This window comes from Rhipicephalus sanguineus, chromosome 6 (genome assembly GCF_013339695.2).
Source record: "Rhipicephalus sanguineus isolate Rsan-2018 chromosome 6, BIME_Rsan_1.4, whole genome shotgun sequence".
In the NCBI taxonomy this organism is placed as follows: domain Eukaryota; kingdom Metazoa; phylum Arthropoda; class Arachnida; order Ixodida; family Ixodidae; genus Rhipicephalus; species Rhipicephalus sanguineus.
Window position 1 is genome coordinate 155,902,443 of NC_051181.1, and position 21,503 is coordinate 155,923,945.

At 45.1% G+C, this 21,503-nt stretch overlaps 1 protein-coding gene across 5 annotated transcripts in view; it reads right to left on the bottom strand.

Annotated features, from left to right (window-relative positions):
• Window positions 1–21,503, bottom strand: part of LOC119396840 (lysine-specific demethylase 5A) — a 56,736-nt gene that overhangs the window by 27,969 nt on the left and 7,264 nt on the right. For 2 of the 5 annotated variants that reach the window (XM_049417253.1, XM_049417252.1), the window contains exons 9-20: window positions 19,355–19,513; window positions 15,894–16,013; window positions 14,968–15,171; window positions 12,363–12,455; window positions 12,079–12,167; window positions 11,779–11,941; window positions 10,375–10,494; window positions 6,544–6,681; window positions 5,539–5,777; window positions 4,423–4,759; window positions 2,309–2,500; window positions 482–895 (exon numbers count right to left, since the gene is read on the bottom strand). In XM_049417253.1, the coding sequence (XP_049273210.1) occupies window positions 482–895; window positions 2,309–2,500; window positions 4,423–4,759; window positions 5,539–5,777; window positions 6,544–6,681; window positions 10,375–10,494; window positions 11,779–11,941; window positions 12,079–12,167; window positions 12,363–12,455; window positions 14,968–15,171; window positions 15,894–16,013; window positions 19,355–19,513 (2,268 nt within the window). The remainder of the gene's footprint in view (window positions 1–481; window positions 896–2,308; window positions 2,501–4,422; window positions 4,760–5,538; window positions 5,778–6,543; window positions 6,682–10,374; window positions 10,495–11,778; window positions 11,942–12,078; window positions 12,168–12,362; window positions 12,456–14,967; window positions 15,172–15,893; window positions 16,014–19,354; window positions 19,514–21,503) is intronic. The other 3 variants (XM_049417254.1, XM_049417255.1, XM_049417256.1) reach the window with 2 other exon arrangements.

The following is a 21,503-nucleotide window of genomic DNA, read 5'->3' on the forward strand; positions in this document are numbered from 1 at the left end:
AGTGCAGAATGAAGCCATGTCTTGTGAAAGCAGTACATTTACACATTCTCATGCCTACTTTAACCACAGTCATGGTTAGGTAGCATTCATACTAGCGATTGACAGAGGTAACAGAGCTGACTGCAGCTTGGTCTCGTAGCGGCTGATGTTTACAATGGCATGTGCAACGTACCCCTTCACAGCATTGAAATTTCTTATGACTAGTGCTGTTTGTATCTATTCACCCCACACTGCCACGTCAATTACGTAAAGTACATTTTGACTTGCTGCTTCCATGCCACTAACTGGCTCAATAGCTTCGTAACTGCAGTTGCAGAACTGAAAGATCTCGCCATGAGCAAATGAGGTGAAATGGTGCTATTTCAAACGAAAAAGAATTCGTGACTAATCTGGTCACACCGACCCTGCAACACACCGATGTGAATGCCACCATAAGGCTATTCACCGGTACCTGAAGTGAAGCGGTACTGGTAGCTGGTACCTGAAGGGCTTCGGCGCGGGCACCCCACTCCTTCGCCCTGCGAATGGCGTCCTTTAGGGCGGCGAGGCTCGGCAAATGGACAGGAATGGCGACTCCTTCCTCGGCCAGGGCCTCGCAGGCAGCCAGCGTCTGGCGTGGCTGTGCCTGCAGGCAAGTTTTTGCGCGCTCCTCCCACCGTTCGGATGCCGTCAAGAGACCTTGCAGTTCAGCCAAGGCACGCTCGGAGACTGGGTGAGGGGGTATGGCGACACCAGCCTCAAGTAGGCGGCGCAGCTCTTCTAGTGTTGGTGGATCCCTCTCCGCCTGCTGTGCCAGTGCCTCTGGCTGTGCCTCCGACTGAGCCCGTGGCAGCAGGGTAGCCTGCACCTCCTCCAGCCACTGAGCTTGCTGCACCTTCTGCTTCAGTTGAGGTATCTGCACACACACAAGGCAGCAAGCAAGTGCGGCTGAGACCACAAGATTTCGTGTGAACTAGATTTGAACAACCTCCCATTTCATTTAACTAATGGGCTTTGCAATGCAAGAACCTTTGATTGGGAGACCTAGAGACATGAACCCACGGTTAGAGGACACACTTGGTCCTAGGTACAAAATATCCCAGGCTATACAATCCTATACATATATACGATGCTGTTAACGCCTTACGAAAAATTTTGTTCTAAGCACACACAAGCTGCTTAGGCTACTTCCAGGGGCAAGAGAGCTGAAATTGAAATGTGAGCAGTTTTTCGATCGGCAAAAGTTTGATTTCAGAGCAGAAGAACCTTGATTTGGAGCAGTTAGCGGCATTTAATATGTCATCTTAGGAGCTTGAAAAATCAAACTTGTAGCAACTTGGGGGAACAAGTACGTATTTTAATCGGCTTACATAGCACTGAAACAGCCTTTAGAGAAAGTTTTTCTAACAGATAATCGCCAGGTATATACCATGCCACCTATCTAGAGTAACAAACATATGAAATAATTGAAAAAAAAGGTTCTGCAAACCAGGTTCACTTCATAAACATTAGGAAAAAAACAAAAAAGCATCACACTTCTCAAAAATGAAAAAAAATTGTGACTGCACAAGAATTGTAGTTACATAGCAGTAGGCTTTTTTTTTTTAAGACCAGTGGCATTAACAGATTACTGCTGTGGGCTTTCGGTTTCCCGGAGCTCTTTGTTGGGAGAGCATGACAATAAGTGCCTTCAGCTACCTGCTCAGCCGCGCAGTTGGCGTAGCGTCAAGTGCACACGCTTTTCACGGGTGACAACAAAAGCGCGCTGCACTGCCGTTCCCTGCCACCTTGTGCGGGACCACCTTCAAAAGTGCAGCGCGGATGCCAAGAAACCTCGCCGCACTGATACTAAGGAGTTTTAGAATAGCGTATGCAAAGCTTTGCGTTAGCATTGTCACCACTGTGTGTTTGTCACCACTAGGCGCTGCTTGGAAAATCATGCTGTCTCAACTCAGCCTTTTTACCCCCACTCAAGCTGACGTGAGCATAAAAATTCTTGCTTCTGAGGCTGTTTTGGAGCAGTTCGGTGCAATTTTTGCAATTTTCATGCTTTTGGAGCAGCTTGGCGCAGGAAAACAGAATCGTATCAAAAATGCGCAATATGTGCAGCTGTCTCACCCCTGTACTTCCACTTCTCTCAAGCACCACGGCATATATTTGCAAATAGTAAAAATTCCTACTTTACAATTTACTCATGCAAAATCTGCATCTGAGAATATTACGAAACTTCTGCTAAACAGTATTTCGACAGGTATACCCGAAATGTTGCAAAGAGGAGCAGAATGACCGGACACGAGCTGAGGGACAGCGCAGCAAGCGTGAGAAGTACCTCTGGTAGATCCATGTCCAGGCTGAGGCCTGCTTCGAGAAGTTTCTCGAGGCGCCACGACTCTCCCATCTCGTCCAAAGTGAGCAGGTCACGGGCACTGCTCTGGAAGTCAACAACTCTGTCCACAAGGTCACGGATCATTGCAGACTCCTTGATCACACACGGTAGCTTGGAGAGCTGCTCGTAGAACACCTGCATGTTACCATCACAATGACACACTGCGACCCATTCTAGGAAGGCCCACTGCACAAATTGCAAGAAGCTAGGCACTCTTGCAACACTACCACGTAAGGTTTTTATTTCTCCAGATTCCGTTAGACTGTCTCTGCACCTTTATAGACATTATGCAGCAATCTTCAGACCCATTTCAGCCCCAAGTTCACTCTGTTGAGAATGCCACTTCGATTTGCACCTTTTAAAATTGGGGGTCAGCTTTAACCCTCAAGCTCAAATTTGCCATCAGCATACTGAATGATGCCCAGTTTGAAGCTGCCCAAAGCTCTTCAAACTTAGTTCAACATGTATTCTGTCATGTCTGAAATATCTCCACAAAGAGACTGCTCTCGTATTTTCAGGCATTCCTGGGAGATGAAAGGTTCAAATGAATTGAGCACATGTACATTAGCGCTCAATCAGCGTTGCGAAACGGTGGCCGCGGTTGAAGGCGCCAAGTAGTGATGAAGAACTATCGGTAGATTGACTATTGATAGCACCGATAGTTTTTTTTAAACTATCGATAGTGTAGACAAACTGTCGATAGTACAACTATCAAAAAACTATCGATAGTGAAATCGCTAGTACCATGGTTAATATTACTAGCGATTGGCCCGCTACGTGCTAGTTCATGCCCCGACGGAACTGAATAAAGTTTTTCCATTCCATTCGATTACTGCCACGCGTGTTTATTGCTTTCTTTTGATGTATTCGGGTTTCACCCACAAAGACTTAGCAACGCTCGACGCAGGCCACGCCGTAATGTTTGAGAAGCTTCACAATTGTTTGAGATCTTTCTGTTAAGATTACGCGCTGGATGCGAATAGTCAAGTTTATTCGAGAGCTTACGTGAGCACCAGTGATAATGCTGGAAGGTTCTATGACTGATGTATAAAAGTCGACATGTTCCACCGATGACCAGATTACTCGATGGCCGACGACTGTTCTCGCCACTATCAGTGCGCAGCGTGTATCGCTTGTATTTTGAGTTTTGATTTTCTGGGCACAAGTTCGCCCAAATAAAGAGCTCCGTATTTCTCAGTCTTGCTGCAGCATTCTTCACCATCGTAACCACGTGACAATAATATCGACAGTGGTGTGAATAATGGCGCTGTTATTGGCTGGCCATATTGCCAAAATATTTGCGATAGCCTATTATGAGCTTCGCTTAATTTATGAGCAATTTTTGGCGAAAGAAATAAATTATTTCCGCAGTGAAAATGGCGGAATATGTCCATTAATAAATTCACATCCAAAAGCAATCAGTTACACCTTACAATTAACAAACTTAGTTCATGATATATATATTTTTTTGAAATCATAAAATGCAATATAAATTTGAAGCCGCGCAGTTCCACCACATGTAACGCCTTCCTTTCCACTACAGCTGAACAGCTTGACTTTATGATCATGTGTCAGCAAAGCACTCTGGTGAAGAACACAAGCTTATCAATTTTCTTGTCCTTCAGCCTGCTCCTCCGGCTCCACTATGTACTACACGCACAGGGAACCAAGTTTATTCTGCAATGAGTTCGTGCTGTTGATTTTATACTATCAATAGTACCATCGAATTTTTTACTATCGATAGCGCTATCAATAGTATCTTTTACCATCGATAGTTCAATAGTGACTCAGCTATCGATAGTACCATCGATAGTTCTGCATCACTAGCCCCAAGCCTGAACGGTGACACCAGCAAATGTGAAATTATGAATTTCCTGCAGGTTATCGACGATTCATTCTTGAAAATCTGGAGTTAATGAGCGACTGGCACTTTGAATAGTTCCCCTCAATTCTTCGCAGACTGCATCTCAAAGTGAGTGCTTTTTTTTTATTTGCCACCAAAATTACCATCAGCAAAAAGAGACGCCAGAGCTGCGAAGAGTGCACGAGCCTCTCACCTGCAGCTCGTCAAGGGTGAGCCGAGATGTGTACTTTGCATCCTGCGACTGACGGTTGCGCGTGCGCACTTTCTTGCTAAGCAGCTGCTGGGCCACGCTGGACGTCTTCTCGGACTCCTGCACAGCCTTTGTCAGTGACTGAAGCAGTTCCGTCGGCGGGAAGCGCTTTTCCTCGGCCTCTTGAACCAACTCTTTCAGCTCAGAAAGCTCCAGCTTGTCCTCATCTTCGGTGGCCTCCAGTGCAGCCTTCACCTTGATCGCCCAGTTGTCAAACGATTCCGCCCGGACCTTCAGGCGGTGGAGCATGACTGGCAGCTCGTCTAAAGTATAGCGGTACCTGCACAAACATTGCAGAAATAGGTACCTTAGCTTCATAACCTATGACCCTCTCTTAAAAGGCAGAACTTCAGGGGAAGATGGAAGCTAGAAGAGATGAAAAATTCGTAAACACGGGGTGTCGCTGGAGCCATTTTAACAAGCGGCCCTGTATTCAAGGCTGCAACTGCCTATCTCAGCGCATGTATCTGTATGCTTTGTATGCTACGTTCATGGGGTGTCATACACCACGAAGAGTACGAAGCATACATATATACACGCTAAGGCAGGCAGCTGCAGCCTTGAAGAAGACAAGACCGCTTGTCGAAAGGTTGGCTCCAGCAACACCCCGTGTTCATTAATTTTTCAAATTATGCATCTAAGATCTGTAGTTCTTACAGTAAGCATACCTAGCTACAGTTTTTCTTTTTTTTTCGAAAGTCAATTCAGCAAGAAGACAGCCTGCCGCCAGCACCCCTGCAAGGGTGCAGATGCCAATAATTCTAGAGAACTATCTTGCACTGCTTAAGATTGCTTAAACCTCACAATAAGCGGACAAGCCATGACCATATGACCTTATACGTACCAATGGAAACAAGAACAAATGGGTGCACTTTAGTTAACCCTAAATCTCTGGCATTTTAATTGTCTATGACTGCACCTGTCAGCCAATTATGTCACATGAGTGCTGCCCTGTGTGAGCTCTGCAGCAGAACAGCAGCAGCATCCACAACTAGCAGCAGCCACTTTTGGCAAAGCTCATGAGGGTTGTCCTAGAAAGCCTTGCTCTAACAATCTAACCTGAGGCAATGGTTGCTGGGTGGGCAATCGCACAGATGGTCCCGATGGGGTATGCAGACCAATTTCGAGCCGTTGCACGAGCACGTGACAGCCGAAAGGAAGCACGTGGTCTTGCAGTAGTCGCACTGCCGCTCATCGTCTGGCAGAAGCTCAAATGCCTCGCGCTCTGCATCTGTGATGCCCCACTCCAGCAGGCACCGCCGTTGTTCACGCTCCGTCTCCACCATCTTCAACATGTCCTGAAAATTGTAACAACAAAAAATAAAAAACAAGCAAAGTAAGAGACACAAAATTAATTTCCTGGCACTCTGACATGGCAGAACCGCTATCTGATTATGAGGTACGCAGTAAGGGGGACTCAAGAACAACTCTGACAGCCTGGGGGTCCTTCCATGCACACCTAAATCAAGAAGATAAGCATTAACTGCATTTTGCCCCCATTCAAAATGTGGCTGCTGCGACCAAAGTTGAACCCACGACCCTGAGTTCATCAGCACAATGCCACAGCCACTAGGCTACCGACGGAAGTTGTCACGACGCGCCCCTGTAACTTGGAGAAGCATCAGCCAACTTAACAAGGAATATCGTATCAACAGAAATGTATGCCTAGTAGAGTGCAAACATGTGTCACAGAAGTGATATAGCTCTTGATAACCCTTAAAAGCTTGCTCACAGGTGAAGACAATAATTTCTAACAACTATTTTCCTACCTCATTCTTTTAATTCACGAATGGCTTGCATAAAGCCACGCCCCAATGATCATCAACTAGGGCTGGCTTCTGCATAGGGCAGATGATAAATAGTTGGCCCTCTACGATGCAAAAGATAGAATGTAATGCTTAGAGCAGGAAAGCAATAAAAAGTGCTCCTCCTTTCTGAAGTTCAAGGCTGTCTGCCAGAACATAAGATGAATACACATTTTTAGTGCCTTCCACACTCTAAATGCTATACAGACCTCTACAATGAAAGAAGGAAGGAAGGAAATAACAGATCCGCACACAGTACCTGGTATGTGGATGCTGCTAGGCTGATGTCTAGATGCTCTGGATTGGCCGCCATCTTGCACACAAGCTCGTCATGCGAGAAGACGCAGAATCGCCGCAGCATGCTGTAGTGCGACACGCATACTCGCCCTATGGGGAGCTGCAACACACGTAAGAAGCATGCATTCAATGCACGCACGCACAGAATGACTTCGTTGCATTGAAAATAAGTGTGAGAAATTCATTTAGCCACTACGACTGCCACATGTCAAACTGCATTGTTGGGAAACTTGGGTTACAAGTAGGGGTGTGCGAATATTCGAAATTTCGAATATTTTTCGAATAGTGTTTGCTATTCGATTCGATTCGCACTGAAATTTTACTATTCGAACTATTCGAACTTCCCAAAGACAAATGCAGTCAACGTCCGATTGAAAGTGACCCCTTCGATTGAAAGTGACCCCTTCACCTCATTACACTCTCGTATTGCGGCAAAGCTGCCTTTCAGGTTCCGTTACGGTCGAACTTGGCCAAGAGACAAAGTCCGATTGAAATTGGTCCCTAGATTTTCAATATGCTTCACCTCCTCACACCCCCGTATTGCGGCAAAGCTGCCTTTCAAGCTCCGTTGCGGTCGAACTTAGCCAAGAGACAGTCAACGTCCGTTTGGAAGTGGCCCCTAGATTTTCAATATGCTTCACCTCATCACACCCCCGTATTGCGGCAAAGCTGCCTTTCAAGCTCCGCTACGGTCGCAAATGTATTAACTCAAGAAAACGCTGGTTCCAATATGGAGATGAAAGATGTGGCAGAGGTGGAAGCTCAATTAATGCTGTATTGGACCTGAAATTTGGGCAGGACGTCCGAAAAATCGGTAGCCGAAGTCTTTTAGCATCCAAGATTTCAGATGTTCTTATATATCGACGTCTACGAGGCAGATGTGGAACTCCGGACTTGAAGGGAGCACACCCTTGTCCGCCACATCAGTTGGCCTTCCCCAGCATTTGAAAGCGGAGGAGAGGCTGAGGAAATGGCATCTCTGCCTATCACGTGTAAAGTGTCGTCGGCAACACTTTGGTTGCACCAAATCATGTACATAAATACAATTCGGCCTCTACATTGCCTCATTCTTGATAAGAAAGACAACTATAAAATACGACCCCATCAGCGCTTCATCAACCTAGCGAAAAGAAACACTTTCATGTTGCTATCTCACAAGAACATACTTAGGGATTCTCTGCAACTTTTTCTGTAATTTCACTTCGAATTATTCGAAAAATGTTTGAGAAATATTCGAAAATTATTCGAAAATTATTCGATTCGATTCGCACTCAATCTTTAGTATTCGAATTCGCTTCGCACCCAAAATTTTGCTATTCGCACAGCTCTAGTTACAAGGCAATCTTGCACTCTGTTATGGACGTCTACATTGCAAGTTTTGTTAGCATTTCTTTCTCATGTGTTTGATACAGGCACTGCAAAATGCATAAACAAATTGTGTGCGTCGCTGCATCAATTGGTAACACTTGCGTAGCCAGGGAGGTTCAAACCCCCCCAAAATTCGTCAATTTTGCTTATGTATACAAGCAAGTAGTACCTTTATTTTATTTTTGGAATACAACAAAAAAGAACAGAGGCAAAAGGCGTTACCTGATGTTCGCAACACATACACATTTCTTGCACATATGCACAAACAAAAAAGTTTTGACGCATCGTGTAACCACATGAGCGCTAACAAAGTGGTACTGCAATCAATGCAGTGCACATACAAATCCACACACGCACATGCATAAAGGGTGTCTGAACCCCACTCCCCCCAAAAAATTTCTGCCTGCGCTACTGATTGGTAATGTGATCAGTCAATGAACAGGTCACCAACCCATTTCGTGTGTTTGAAAATTTTAATGTCCAAAGAGTAACCATGGCCACAACAAACATTACATTTGAGCAAATTTCTAGCTATAAAGGTAAATTCTTCCTTCTTCCTGATGCAAAAACTAGGGGCTTAGGACTCTTCTTTCTTAAATGAAATTAAGTGCCTATTGGATTTGTGGGTGAATTAGAATTGTGCCAATACACAACTGTACTTTGATTCACGCAAAATTTTCAGAACACCACAACCTGTTATTGCAACAGAAAGACCCAAGGGACAGTAACAATGGCACACAGAACCATAAATAAGCACAAATCATTCAAGTTATGAATACTACATATGTTGCATCTGGTAGTGCTAGGCCTATCGTTAAACAAATCCTCCTCTAAGTTTACACGGCTACAATATATGTAGTATTACTAAAGGGCACTCACTCACATCAGCATGTTCACAAAGCTGGACTAAGTTTGCCAACAACGCCAGTGAAAGCTCTAGGAATAACATGAAATTGAGAACACCAGGTGAAAGCTTCAACATTGAATCATCTGCATAACTGTGAATTGCATGGTACTCTATCAAACTGCATGGTGTATACAGCCAACTGCCGATTTTTTGGACGCCCAATTTTCCGGACATGCTCGAAAATTCGGATGCTTTCGCGGCATGGTCACCAGACCCATAGACGTCAATATATAAGAACGTCCGAAATTTCGGGCGCTGAAACTCTTCGGCGTCTAATTTTTCGGACTTTCTGCCCAAATTGGGGGTCCGAAAGGCCTCAATTGAAGTCCCCACCTCTGCCACGTCTATCATCTCATAGGTTCGAACCAGCGCTGTCGCGAGTCGATCTGTGCGACAGTAGCAGAGTCCGAAAATCTGCTTTGCTGCAATGCAGAAATGTTACGGGGTAAAGCAGATCAGAAATTCAAAGGGGCTGCTATCACGACACCGTGAGGCGATGACTTTACGGATAAGCAGCGGAAATGCACGGAGGCGTGATGGCGGCACATGGCAAACGTGCCAGTACAGCTTAATCGCTGACAACCATTTGGATAAGCATCTTCAGCTAACTGCTCAGTAGTGCATGTGGCCTAGTGCAGTTGCATGCGTACTGCGCGCATTTAATAGAGAGGAACCCAAACGCACCGTGCCGCCATTCATGCTGCCTCTTTGTGCAAGACCGCTAAGTGCACTGCATAGATGCGTTGTCTTCACGAACGAAACCAGCTTGCCATTTCTGCGCCCGTGTGCGGTCAGGAACTGAGTGGGCATCCCGAACCCTTTCATGACAAATGCATGTGTGCTGCAACAGGGTGGTTACTTGGGCTGGTTACTTGGGCAAAGAAAGTATTTTCCTTTTAGAATTAGCATGCGTACGGTACAGCAACAGTACAGTGATGGCGTCAGGTTAGTTGGCGATGTGCAGCCCACAACTAAAAATGATCGGCTTCACGGCAGCAAACGCTGCACATCGGCAAAGATTCGGCGATGGGTGTGCGCAGGTTACGTGTGCACACGCATCGGGGAAAGCCGGATGAGTCGTCCACTCTTCTGCCATTCTTTGTGTTCCGTGTCGTCTTTTCCAAACGCTCCATGCGAAAGAGCCGTAATCTATTCTGCACTTTGCTGGTATCAGCGGCGCTCACCATGAGACACAAATTTGCAAGTGGTGGTTGGCAAGTAGCGGAGTTTGCGGCAGGTACCGAATGTATTTGCGATAGCCTGGGCATGCACAAAAATGCCTGATAGGTGTCTGGGAGGCATTAAAGCTATTTTGGACGTGGCTGTGGCAGTTTGACCACTTGAGCGGAATAAAAAAGCATGAATTTATTTTTTCGGACTGCCCAATTTTTCTGACGATTTCGCGGTCCCTAGGGAGTCCAAAAAATCGGATGTTGAGTGCACAGGTAGCCACAGGCCATCTGTATATCTTTTTATACAAGTCAGCAAATATGGAAGAACAAGGAAGAAAAGTCATACCCAGTCAGCAGGTGCAAAATTGACAGCTTCAGCAAAGTTGTAGCCTTGATTGAAGCCAGCATGGTAAGACCTGGGGAATGTGATTACAAACTCCCCTGCGCTTTGATCCGTTCTATATATCTGGAACAGGAGTAAAAGCAAAAAAAGGCAAACGGTAATCAGCTGCCTTTGTATGGAGTGATTAAAGCTTTACACACGTAAGGATGAAGTTTATTTCCCAACCAAGACCTTTACACGACACTATGAGCAGAAAAAACAACATTGGCTGAGAGCAGTACAGCAGCACAGTCTAATGTCGTAATGAAGTTGCGCCAAACATGGAAATAGAAAAGACCTTTACTAAATCCGATATTTGTTATACGTAAGCTGATACAAGGAAAAGGAACAATAATTAAAATATGCATACTCTGAACTGCCACATCATGCGGGACTGGCACAGTGGCTTGCCAACTGCTGTCCAACCAAGATAACTAGGTGACGTAAAGGCACATGCTAGCAGATTATTACTGGCAATATATTTTTTGGACACTGATTGTGCCACTGATTATGCCAGACGAGGATCTCTTGTTCATCGGCGAAAAGTGTAGACATGTGAGTGATGGTGAGCTTCACACAACAATGAGCATGTTTGGACTTGTTGGTAATCCACTGATACTACTTTAGCGCAACCTTCTGAGACAAGGGACGAAAAATTGCGACGCACACAAGTGCAACCTCACACAACAGCTTATCACCAACCACTCCACTGGTTGCACCTACGTATTAGGTGATAGGTATAAACAGCGACGTCTCACCAGTAAGAGTGAAGGGGGGAGGAGATAGCTCAGCTAAACACTATTTTGCAGGTAATCTGCAGTGGGTGAAAAGGCTGGACAAACCATGATAGCAGTGGATTCCTGATTTCGAAAAGACCCCAGCAGCAAGCACGTGATAGGAGTGTGTACAGGGCACTGCAGTGGGCAAGACTGTGTGTCCGGCATCATGCAAGGTTCACTTTTCAATGTCATACGACGTCCTCCACTTTTCAAGTGAAACGGGCAAACGCAATCCACAGTAGGAAGGGAGTACTGAAGGTGCACTTCATTTATTTCATTTCATTTATTTTACCCTCAATCGCCGAAGCTTTACAGAGGGGAGTGGGTTACATGAAATAACAAATTATAAACAAATCAAAGTAAGTAACTTGCTATTATAGTAAAAGCAACTCCGCCAGTGACCCTCCCCCCACCCCTCTTTTTTTGTTATTTTTGTGCAACTGGAGTTACAAGAATTATCAGTCATAACAATAGAACTTCCCTGGCACTCAATTATTTACATAAGTCCGTTCAATACATATTCTGCAGCTGAAAGAATTATTGAGGCATCTTGTGGCGACATTACTATGGTACAGAAAGTACAACTCACAGGCACTCCAGAAGCCTGGAGGATATTGGGGTTCATAATGGTGACCAGCTGATGAAGCAGGTCGGGTTGCGCTTGGAAGAGCTCGGGTGCAGCGCAGCGCATAGCGTCTTCGAAGACTTCAGCCTTCCCACCAGGGACTCCATACCAAGTCTTGGGCTCACCCCTAAAGAAAAAGCACAACGTCATCACAAAAGCTTAAAATGCGATGCCATTTAGACAGCACTTAGGTTGTGCTCAAGGATGCTGAATGAATGATGGCACTGAAACTGCTACTAGTAATCCAGTTTCCAAGATTCTTACCAGTGAAGGTAGTTGATGGAGTAACTCCAGTGGTCTTCGTTATGCCAGCAGAATGTGGCAAAGCACATACCAACATACATCCATGGAATCTGATAAGTACACAAGAAAAAAAAATGCACAGGCTACATTGCTTTTTTTTTTTTTCTTCATTGCCTCCTCACTGCTGGCCACTGTTCAGATGTCAACTTCAAAGTTCGGAGTTGCTGCTAGCCAGTTCCTACTGTGCCTCACCGTTTTAACATGTATGGTACAAAATAATGAAACACTCAGCCCAAAACACGCACCTTCATGCCAGAGATGTCTGCGTTGATATGTCGCAGCACAGAACCATCCACAACAGGAAGGTTGTTAAGGTTCCAGCCACAATTCATGTATTCCTGGGCACAATGATGAAATGCAGTCAAAAAGGTGTATGAAATTGGACATAAAGATGTGCAACATCATAGGATTGAGAAAAAGAAAGGCTCACAACACAACAACTGAAACATATATTACATTTCGACACAGAATGCCTAACGCTACTGCGCACTCCGACAAAGCAAATTTTTTTAATATTCCACAACTACATCAGCAACTTTACACATTAGAGTATTTTTCATACATGACATTGTTTCTGCTAAAGAATTCACAAAATACACCAAACCTGAAAGACTACAACACCAACTGTCACAGGCAAAAACCAAGCATTAAAATACAGCATAGACCGCTTATAACTTAAGTCGCCAGAGTCGTGAATATCCGCACCATAAGCGGTACAGCATTATAACTGAATCAACATTTTTTAAAGGCTGCAGCTGTGCTAAACGTGTTGGGCATGCAGCCTAGTGTGTCTGAGAATCAAGGCATGCGACACAGTGTGCTTACAAATACCGTATTTACTCGAATCTAACGCGCACCTTTTTTCCGGAAAAACGAGTCCAAAAATCACATGCGCGTTAGAATCGAGTACCGAAAAAAAAAAAAAAAAGAAACTCGGTTATCGTATTGCCATCGACATTTCAAAATGGCCGCCTCCTACGCGCCTTGGCCATTTCTGCCATTTTTTCAGTTCGTACGTGTGCTGAGGAGATTGTCATCCCGTTCTGCGTTCGCATCGACGGCATGGAAGTGCCGACTCCAAATACTCGACGAGTGTACCACGATGCCGCATTTAAAATAGTTATTACATGTGCAGAGAGACGGACGGAAATCGGGCCGCATCGCGGTCGTTCGGATATAGTTCGGAGTTCCCGAAACGTGCGTGCGAGACTGTCGCAAACAGAAGCAGAAGATTTTTTACAGCAAAGCTTCACGAAAAGGTTTCAGTGGACCAAAGCAGGGCCGGTTTCCCGAAATCGAAGAGTGTTGACAGCGACAAGGAGTTGTCCGACAGCGACGAGGACTGATCCATTACGCGACTCGTATCGCCGCCGTAGTGGTGACAGTTTTAGCGGCAAGGCCCGCTTTTTGACTTTGTGTTTTACTTTTTTGAAACTTCAGTTCTTTAAAACCCAAATACTTGTTCTTCTGAATGTGCGAAGTTTGACTCCTACGGACTTTTTTTGTTCTTTTCTCTCAGGAAAAATGGGTGCGCGTTACGATCGATGTATTACTTTTTTTTTTTTTTTTTTGGTCGCGGAAAACGGGTGCGCGTTACAATCGAGGGCGCGGTAGAATCGAGTAAATACGGTATTTAAATTTCCGAATGTTCAAAAATGAACGTCCAAAGACCCGCGTTGCCAACAAATTGAACGCAGGGGGAAGAAACTAACAAAAGGAAGTGCCATCGCAGAAATTCACTGGCTACATTTCAGACCACCTCGATTATGAGCATTACACAGAAACTATGTCGAATCACGATCGAAATTCCGCGTGCTGAACGGTACCGATCGTTCCAATTTCACAGGTGCGTACCCGATGTCCAAGACGTTGTAATCAAATCACAAACCGCCATTCTAGTGCTACACATGCCACCCATGCCCTCGTTTTTTATTAACGATATTATTCCCTTCAAGTGCAGCAACCACAAAGAGTTTCGTTGATTCCATACCAAACCGCAAATTTGATCACCCGCGACCGCAACCGAAAAGGTAACAAACGCTGATTAGGCCTGGCCTGCAGGTTGGCATGTTGTAGCGGGAAGTTTGTCCAAGACCCATGAAGATCGGGCGTCGAAAAGATTGCACTCGAGCACTGACCCAAGAGCAGCGTGCGTGATATGAAGTTCCGGTTCACGGCCCGGCGGTCAATCACAACAAAAGCCCACCAAGCTTGTGTAAGTGTGCATACTGCCAGCAAAGGCGAAAGCTTGCATCATAAAGCCACGAAGCGTTTAAATTTGCGGACGAAGTCGCAAGTGCAATATCTGTTGCACTCTACGGCGACCATTTTACCAACAGGAAACTCAAAGCACACTTGATGCGGACGCGATTGCACGCTCTATGCGGAGTGCTCACAGCCAGACTCCAGAGCCACGCCAGCGCCGGTGCAAAGGCTTCTCCATCAAGTAGGCAACCGCTCTCCTTCCTCACCCGGCGCACTGCTGCTGCAGTCTTTCTTCTGTTCTTTCTTCTCCCTCTGCCCGTCGCTCGTTCACTCCGCGTCCCCTCCTCCTTCGTAACTACCTCGTCGCTCTGTCCCCAGAGGCGCACCTCCTTTGAGAAGCGCACTCGCCACCGCATTTGTCAGAAAAATGTCCCGGCAACCACATTATAACCGGTCTTGCATCTTGGGGGACCGCACAATAAGCGGTATGCCATGGACTTCTATGGGAGGGTCAACCAGAGTTGAAAAAGACTACGCTGTAACCGGTCCTGCACTATAAGCGGTTACATTATAAGTGGCCTGAACTGTATAAGGAGAAAAAGAAATAGGACAACAGAATGAAACATGTGAATCAGGCATGTTTACAAATGAATCACGGATGTTCTTCCTGGACTTTTTCTCGTGTTGCTGACTGACCTCGTCACCAGGCAGCAGGTCACTGTTCTTTGTGGGAAAGCCCGAGCCGTGTTCCACTGAGTGCAGGTCCGCACCATATTCCACTGTGACGTCTTCATCAACAGCAGCGACAATCCTCCAGAACTCTTTCTCCACAGTCTCTGTGGAGATCATCTACACCAGTGACAAAACATTACGAAGAGGTAAGTCCAAGCTTCAACAAAACGTCAATCCCTATCCTAAACATTGAAGCTACTCGCCATGTTTCATTCTAGGCTTATGAATATTACGTACAACGGTGTGCGACACAGTATCAAGAATTTTAATGGCACCCCTGAGCATACCAGTAAATGTACGTCACCCAATTAGATTTAAGATAACGCTTGTAATGATTTCAATTTAAAGGTAGAAAACACCAGCAGGCTTAAAAAAAACTTGTCAAAAAAAAAAAAAAACAGAACCAGGGTGGGGAAAATGACTAGAGATATGGAATATGACAGTTTCATTCGCCTCAAACCTTGGGTCAGTAAGTTTGGAAGTATGAAAATGTTGGTTCAAGTTGTTTTCTTACTTATTTTTTTGCTTCCAGAACTCACTCTGCCAATCAACTGGGCAGGGAACTTTTCTACTACAGTGATTACCACATGGGCTTGATATACACAATACAGTAGACTCCTGTTAAACGAAAGCTGAAGGGACCAGGAAAATATGTTCCATTTAACAGGAGTTTTGTTTACTGAGAGATGAAAAGGGGTGCAGAATTCAAGCACAAAACCAATCATGTTAGAGGCAGTTGTTTCATTTAAGCAGCAATTTCATTTAAGAGATTTTCGTTTATTGAGAGTCTACTGTACATTCAATATAGGAACATCAACAGAACAATGCCAGTCACTCACATGCACTGGCATACTGAAGTAGCTGGACTTGAATTTGTCCGCCATCTCGCCAAAGTCCTGGAGGGTATATTCGCGTCTTGCCTGCTCAAAGCCGAACGCTTCCTGGGGTTTCCGCACTTCCTGCAAGCAACGCAAGACATGGACTGCCACATTACTTGAATGGCACACAATGTGAAAGAGGACTTGTGACACTGATAAAGTACAGTCAGTCCAAGAAGTATAAACTCGGAGAGCACTGCAAAGTAGTTTATTCTATCGACATTATGACATGTAAAATCTGAAGTTTTTCTGAAATATCTGCACATCCCATACAGTTTTCTAATAATGTAATAGGCTGAAACTTAGTGAGTGAGTGAGTACGAACTTTATTCAGGTCCTGAGGTGAAAGAAAGCGGTGCCGAAGGCCCCGTCAATCAATCCGGCGGCTCCACCCAGGTCGGGGCCGGTAGACAGAGTCCTTCGGCAACGGCCGGGGCCCTCTGGACAGCCTTGAGCTGAGCTATGAGCTCTGTGCTTTGAAGCGCCGAGTCCCATGACGACTGGTCAGAAAAATCTGTACCCGCGTTGGCAGGGCACAGCCAGAGCATGTGCTCGAAATTGTTGTATTCGTGGCCACAGTGCGAGCATACAGCAGGAAAGTCAGGATTGATCCTGCTTAGTGTCGTCGGTGTTATGTATGTTCGAGTCTGCAACTGTCTGTAAGTGATTGCTTGTGCTCTGTTGAGCTTTGTGTGAGGAGGAGGAAAAGTTCGATGTTCTAACCTATGATGAGAGGTGAGTTCGTGGTATGACACGAGCGGGTCTTTGTTATGGAGGTTCCTGCAGGCTGCATTGAAGCGAGGGAGTGGACCGCAGGCGCGGAAAGTGAGCTCTCGCGCCAGTTGGTGTGCCCGCTCGTTTGGGTTGCAGGAAGAAGATCCGGAAGTGTTTCCCATGTGAGCCGGGAACCATGTAATGTGTGAGGACGGGAAATTATCTTCGCCCCTTTCTTGGTAGAAGAGCTTGTTGACAACTGTAGCTGCCTTCGAAGAGACGAGGGCAGCCGAAAAAGTTCTTATGGCTGTTCTGGAGTCCGAGTAAATGATAGAGGCTCCCGTGCAGCTTTGAAGGGCCACCGCAATGGCCATTTCTTCTGCTTCGTGGGTGAAGTTGGTAACTACCGTGGCTGCGTTGACGAGCGAGCCATGGGCGTCCACCACGGAGACGGCGTAAGCGCCTCGATTCCAATATCTTGCAGCGTCAACAAAGAGGACTTGCGTTTCGTTGCGCATGATCTTGGCGAGTATGGCCTTGGCTCTCGCTTTTCTCCGTCCTTCGTTGTGGGTCGGGTGTATGTTTCTGGGAATCGGATCAACAGTTATCGCTTGCGTGGCGTTTTTGCAAAGTTGTGACTTCTCTGGCGGCATGAAGAGGGGCTGAATGCCGGCTTCCAACAAGATCTCGTTGCCCGCCCTTGAGAGCGAGAGCCGACTAATTTGGGCGTGCCGCTGTGCCTCAAACAGTTCGGTAGCTGTATTGTGCAGGCCCAATTGGAGGAGTCGTTCCGTACTAGTATTTCGAGGGAGGCTCCGGACCCTTTTCAATCCTGTTCTAATTAGTGTATCGATTTTATTGAGCTCTGTCTTCTTCCAGTTGAGGAAAGGGGCGGCGTACGTTACTTGGCTGATGAGAAAGGCGTGAAATGCTTTCATGAGGTTGTCTTCTTTCAGGCCGTCCCTTCTGTGATTTTTCTCTTCAAAGCTATATCAAACACACTGAAGTTTAGCAAAACAAAAATGTCACAGGTTTGGTATATCTAGGGTAGTTTGCACTAGGCTCATACTTTTCAATAAAATCACTAGTGTTACCTAGGTTTTGAAATAAAAGCACTTCAAATACCCAGAATTGAGCCAACTGTGAAATGCCTTCTCTCCTACTTGAAAACTTGTAGAAACTTGGAGGTACCAACTGATTTTCAATGGAGAAAAGCCAGAAAGCTCTCATTTCTGTCAAAAAGTATGAGTTAAGGTTATGTGTAAGTAACAATCATGCAAATTGTGACATATTTTAGAATAAAGATATGACAAGAAGTTGCTATAGAGTTGCAACAAACAAACTGCCACAGAAGCAAACTTGTTATTACCATCAGATTCTTGCTGTCATTGTGAAATTCACAACATACTTGAGACGCAACATGAGTCAGTAAAGCCAAACCATTTCTGGCATCTTGCTGCAAATTTTTCTCCATTCTTTACATCGCTGCCACCCCCCCCCTCCCACAGTTATGGCACGATCAGCAGGCTTTCCCCTTTTTCGTCAGCCTACCCCTTTTGTTCTATGGAATCATTATTGTTCAGCACAAATATCCCCTCAGGCGTTAATTATGACGAAGTGTCTGTAAATGTGTCAAATTTACACAACTTCGCTCTAAGGCGCTTGATATTCTATTACAAGAAAGGAAATGTGGTAATATGTTGATATATGCATTATCACTAATTAATCTTAAATAGAGCATAATTAAAAGATCTATTTATTCTGAAGCCGGTCTATTTTTGTATAAAGGTAATTAAATGTCAGGCTCGAAATACACGGGCAACCTGTTATCGGTTATATCCATTCTAAGCAAACAAAAATTAAAATTTTGGCAAGGCTCCTGGAATGCGGCACGTCGAATGGCTTATTGAACATTGTAGTGGTAGTGCCTTCAGCAAAGTGGCCCTCTGCAGCAATACGCAGCAATATGCAGCCCAATGAAGTTAAATGAGCACTATTTGTCCACTATGGACGTCAGTTGAATTAACATAGTGCGTGACAAACCTATAGAGTTGATCTGTAGAATTGTGCACACTGTTACTGAAAGGGATATTCAGCAAAAGGGCTCAATTACCCAAAAGTTAAAGAGGCCATGATATCCAATTTTCCATCATAATCTGTGTTATGTGGGAACACACAGGGTTAATCCCAGTGTGCTTATAAGTAAGCTGGAAAATTTTTTGTGCATTTCACCAAGCAGTTAAATTATAACTACCTATTTTTATAAAAATGTGAGAGGCATGGAAGTCTGGGCCACACTAGTGCACTCGCAAGCTGTAACGTGACAAGCTGCATGTGCAATTGAGCTATTTCAGCTTTCTTCAGCTTGCAACCGAAATTGATCAATTTACAGCGGCTGAAACTTTGGCAGCAGACAATGGCGCCACTCCATGCAGCACATGACATCACGTGCCATGGTGCTCGCCAGCGGTGGGTTGGTTTTATAGCTGGCAACTTCTAGGGCTTATTTTGCAATGAAATATCCTTTTGCAGTTCATTTTTCATACATGCATAGGCATAATAGACCCTCTAGTTGTAGTTTTGGCTGCAAACCGCAAATTGCTGGGTGAATGTGTCCTGGCCCCTTTAATATTAGGCAGTCCCGAGCAGCACACCAATCACCCAACAGTGTGCCTCCCAATGAATTGTGCAGAAAGAGGAATACTGACTGCAGCGACGCAACGTGGGCAGCGCCAGTCACCACGTGGTATCTCGGGCAATGGAGGCAGCAGGCAGAAGGTGTGGTAGCTGTCGTCACAGCCGTCACACAGCAACATGCTCTCCTCGTCGTCACCCCGTCCACACGTGTGGCACACTATTTGCTCAATCTGGACAGCAAGAAAAATACGCAAAAGGGAGCGGGGACAACACAAGGCGTCAATACTAGCAGGCAGAGCTCTGGGCTGGGATGCTACAACAATTCTGTTCCGACGCTATTCCTTCTCACACTTTTGCCATTGGTCTGTATTTTTGCAAGGTCTGGCTACCTGTGAATAATTTATGGTAAGAAAGAACGCCGAGTTAAAAGAATTGTTGCATTATACCAGCCCTAACTTCATGCAAAAGCCACAGTCTGGGAACTTCGCTTAGCAGGTCTTTGCGGCACACCTATTCATCCTTTCTTGCGATTCACTTCTTCATGAAATTTCCTGGAGCTGTATCCACAAACATACCATACGAGTGTTTAAATGTCCAATTTTATTACACAGCGTTGTACACTTGTAACGAGATGACATATAATGATATATCGCTTATAATTAGGGGTGTGCGAATATTCGAAATTTCGAATATTTTTCGAATAGTGTTTGCTATTCGATTCGATTCGCACTGAAATTTTACTATTCGAACTATTCGAACTTCCCAAAGACAAATGCAGTCAACGTCCGGTTGAAAGTGACCCCTTCAGATTTTCAATATGCTTCACCTCATTACACTCTCGTATTGCGGCAAAGCTGCCTTTCAAGCTCCGTTACGGTCGAACTTAGCCAAGAGACAAAGTCCGGTTGGAAGTAGTCCCTAGATTTTCAATATGCTCCACCTCATCACACCCCCGTATTGCGGCAAAACTGCCTTTCAAGCTCCTTTACGGTCGAACTTAGGCAAGAGACAGTCAACGTCTGATTGGAAGTGGTCTCTAGATTTTTAATATGCTTCACCTCCTCACACGCCCGTATTGCGGCAAAGCTGCCTTTCAAGGTCCGTTACGGTCGAACTTGGCCAAGAGACATTCAACGTCCGTTTGGAAGTGGTCCCTAGATTTTCAATATGTTTCACCTCATCACACCCCCGTATAGCGGCAAAGCTGCCTTTCAAACTCCGCTACGGTCGAACTTGGCCAAGAGACATTCAACGTCCGTTTGGAAGTGGTCCCTAGATTTTCAATATGTTTCACCTCATCACACCCCCGTATTGCGGCAAAGCTGCCTTTCAAACTCCGCTACGGTCGCAAATGTATTAACTCAAGAAAACGCTGGTTCCAATATGGAGATGAAAGATTTGGCAGAGTTGGGGGCTCAATTAATGCTGTTTTGGACCTGAAATTTGGCCAGGAAGTCCGAAAAATCGGACGCCAAAGCTTTTTAGCATCCAAAATTTCAGATGTTCTTATATATTGACGTCTACGAGGCAGATTTGGAACTCCGGACTTGAAGGGAGCACACCCTTGTCTGCCACACCAGTTGGCCTTCCACAGAAGTTGAGAGAGGAGGAGAGGCTGAGGAAATGGCATTTTTGCCCATCACGTGTAAAGTGTTGTCGGCAACACTGTGGTTGCACCAAATCATCTACATAAATAGAATTCGGCCTCTAAATTGCCTCATTCTTGATAAGAAAGACAACTATGAAATATGACCCCACCAGCGCTTCATCAACCTAGCGAAAAGAAACACTTTCATGTTGCTATCTCACAAGAACATACTTAGGGATTCTCTTCAACTTTTCCTGTTTTTCACTTCGAATTATTCGAAAAATGTTTGAGAAATATTCGAAAATTATTCGAAATTATTCGATTCGATTCGCACTCAATCTTTATTATTCGAATTCGCTTCGCACCCAAAATTTTGCTATTCGCACAGCTCTACTTATAATGATCAAATTACTCAGATTTCTCAATTTCCCCATTGCCCAGACCGCACGTTGAAATTTAGGGGTACGATACAATTGGGTAAATGCGGTAGTACAATCATAGCAGGCTCTCTTGGAAGTGCTGGCTGATGATGGCTCTCACACACAAATATAAAAGTGCACCTGTTAAACAAGTCCGTACTGTCATTTCTCCAAGTTGTGACATTTTTGCATACCAACGCATGCTGCAATGGG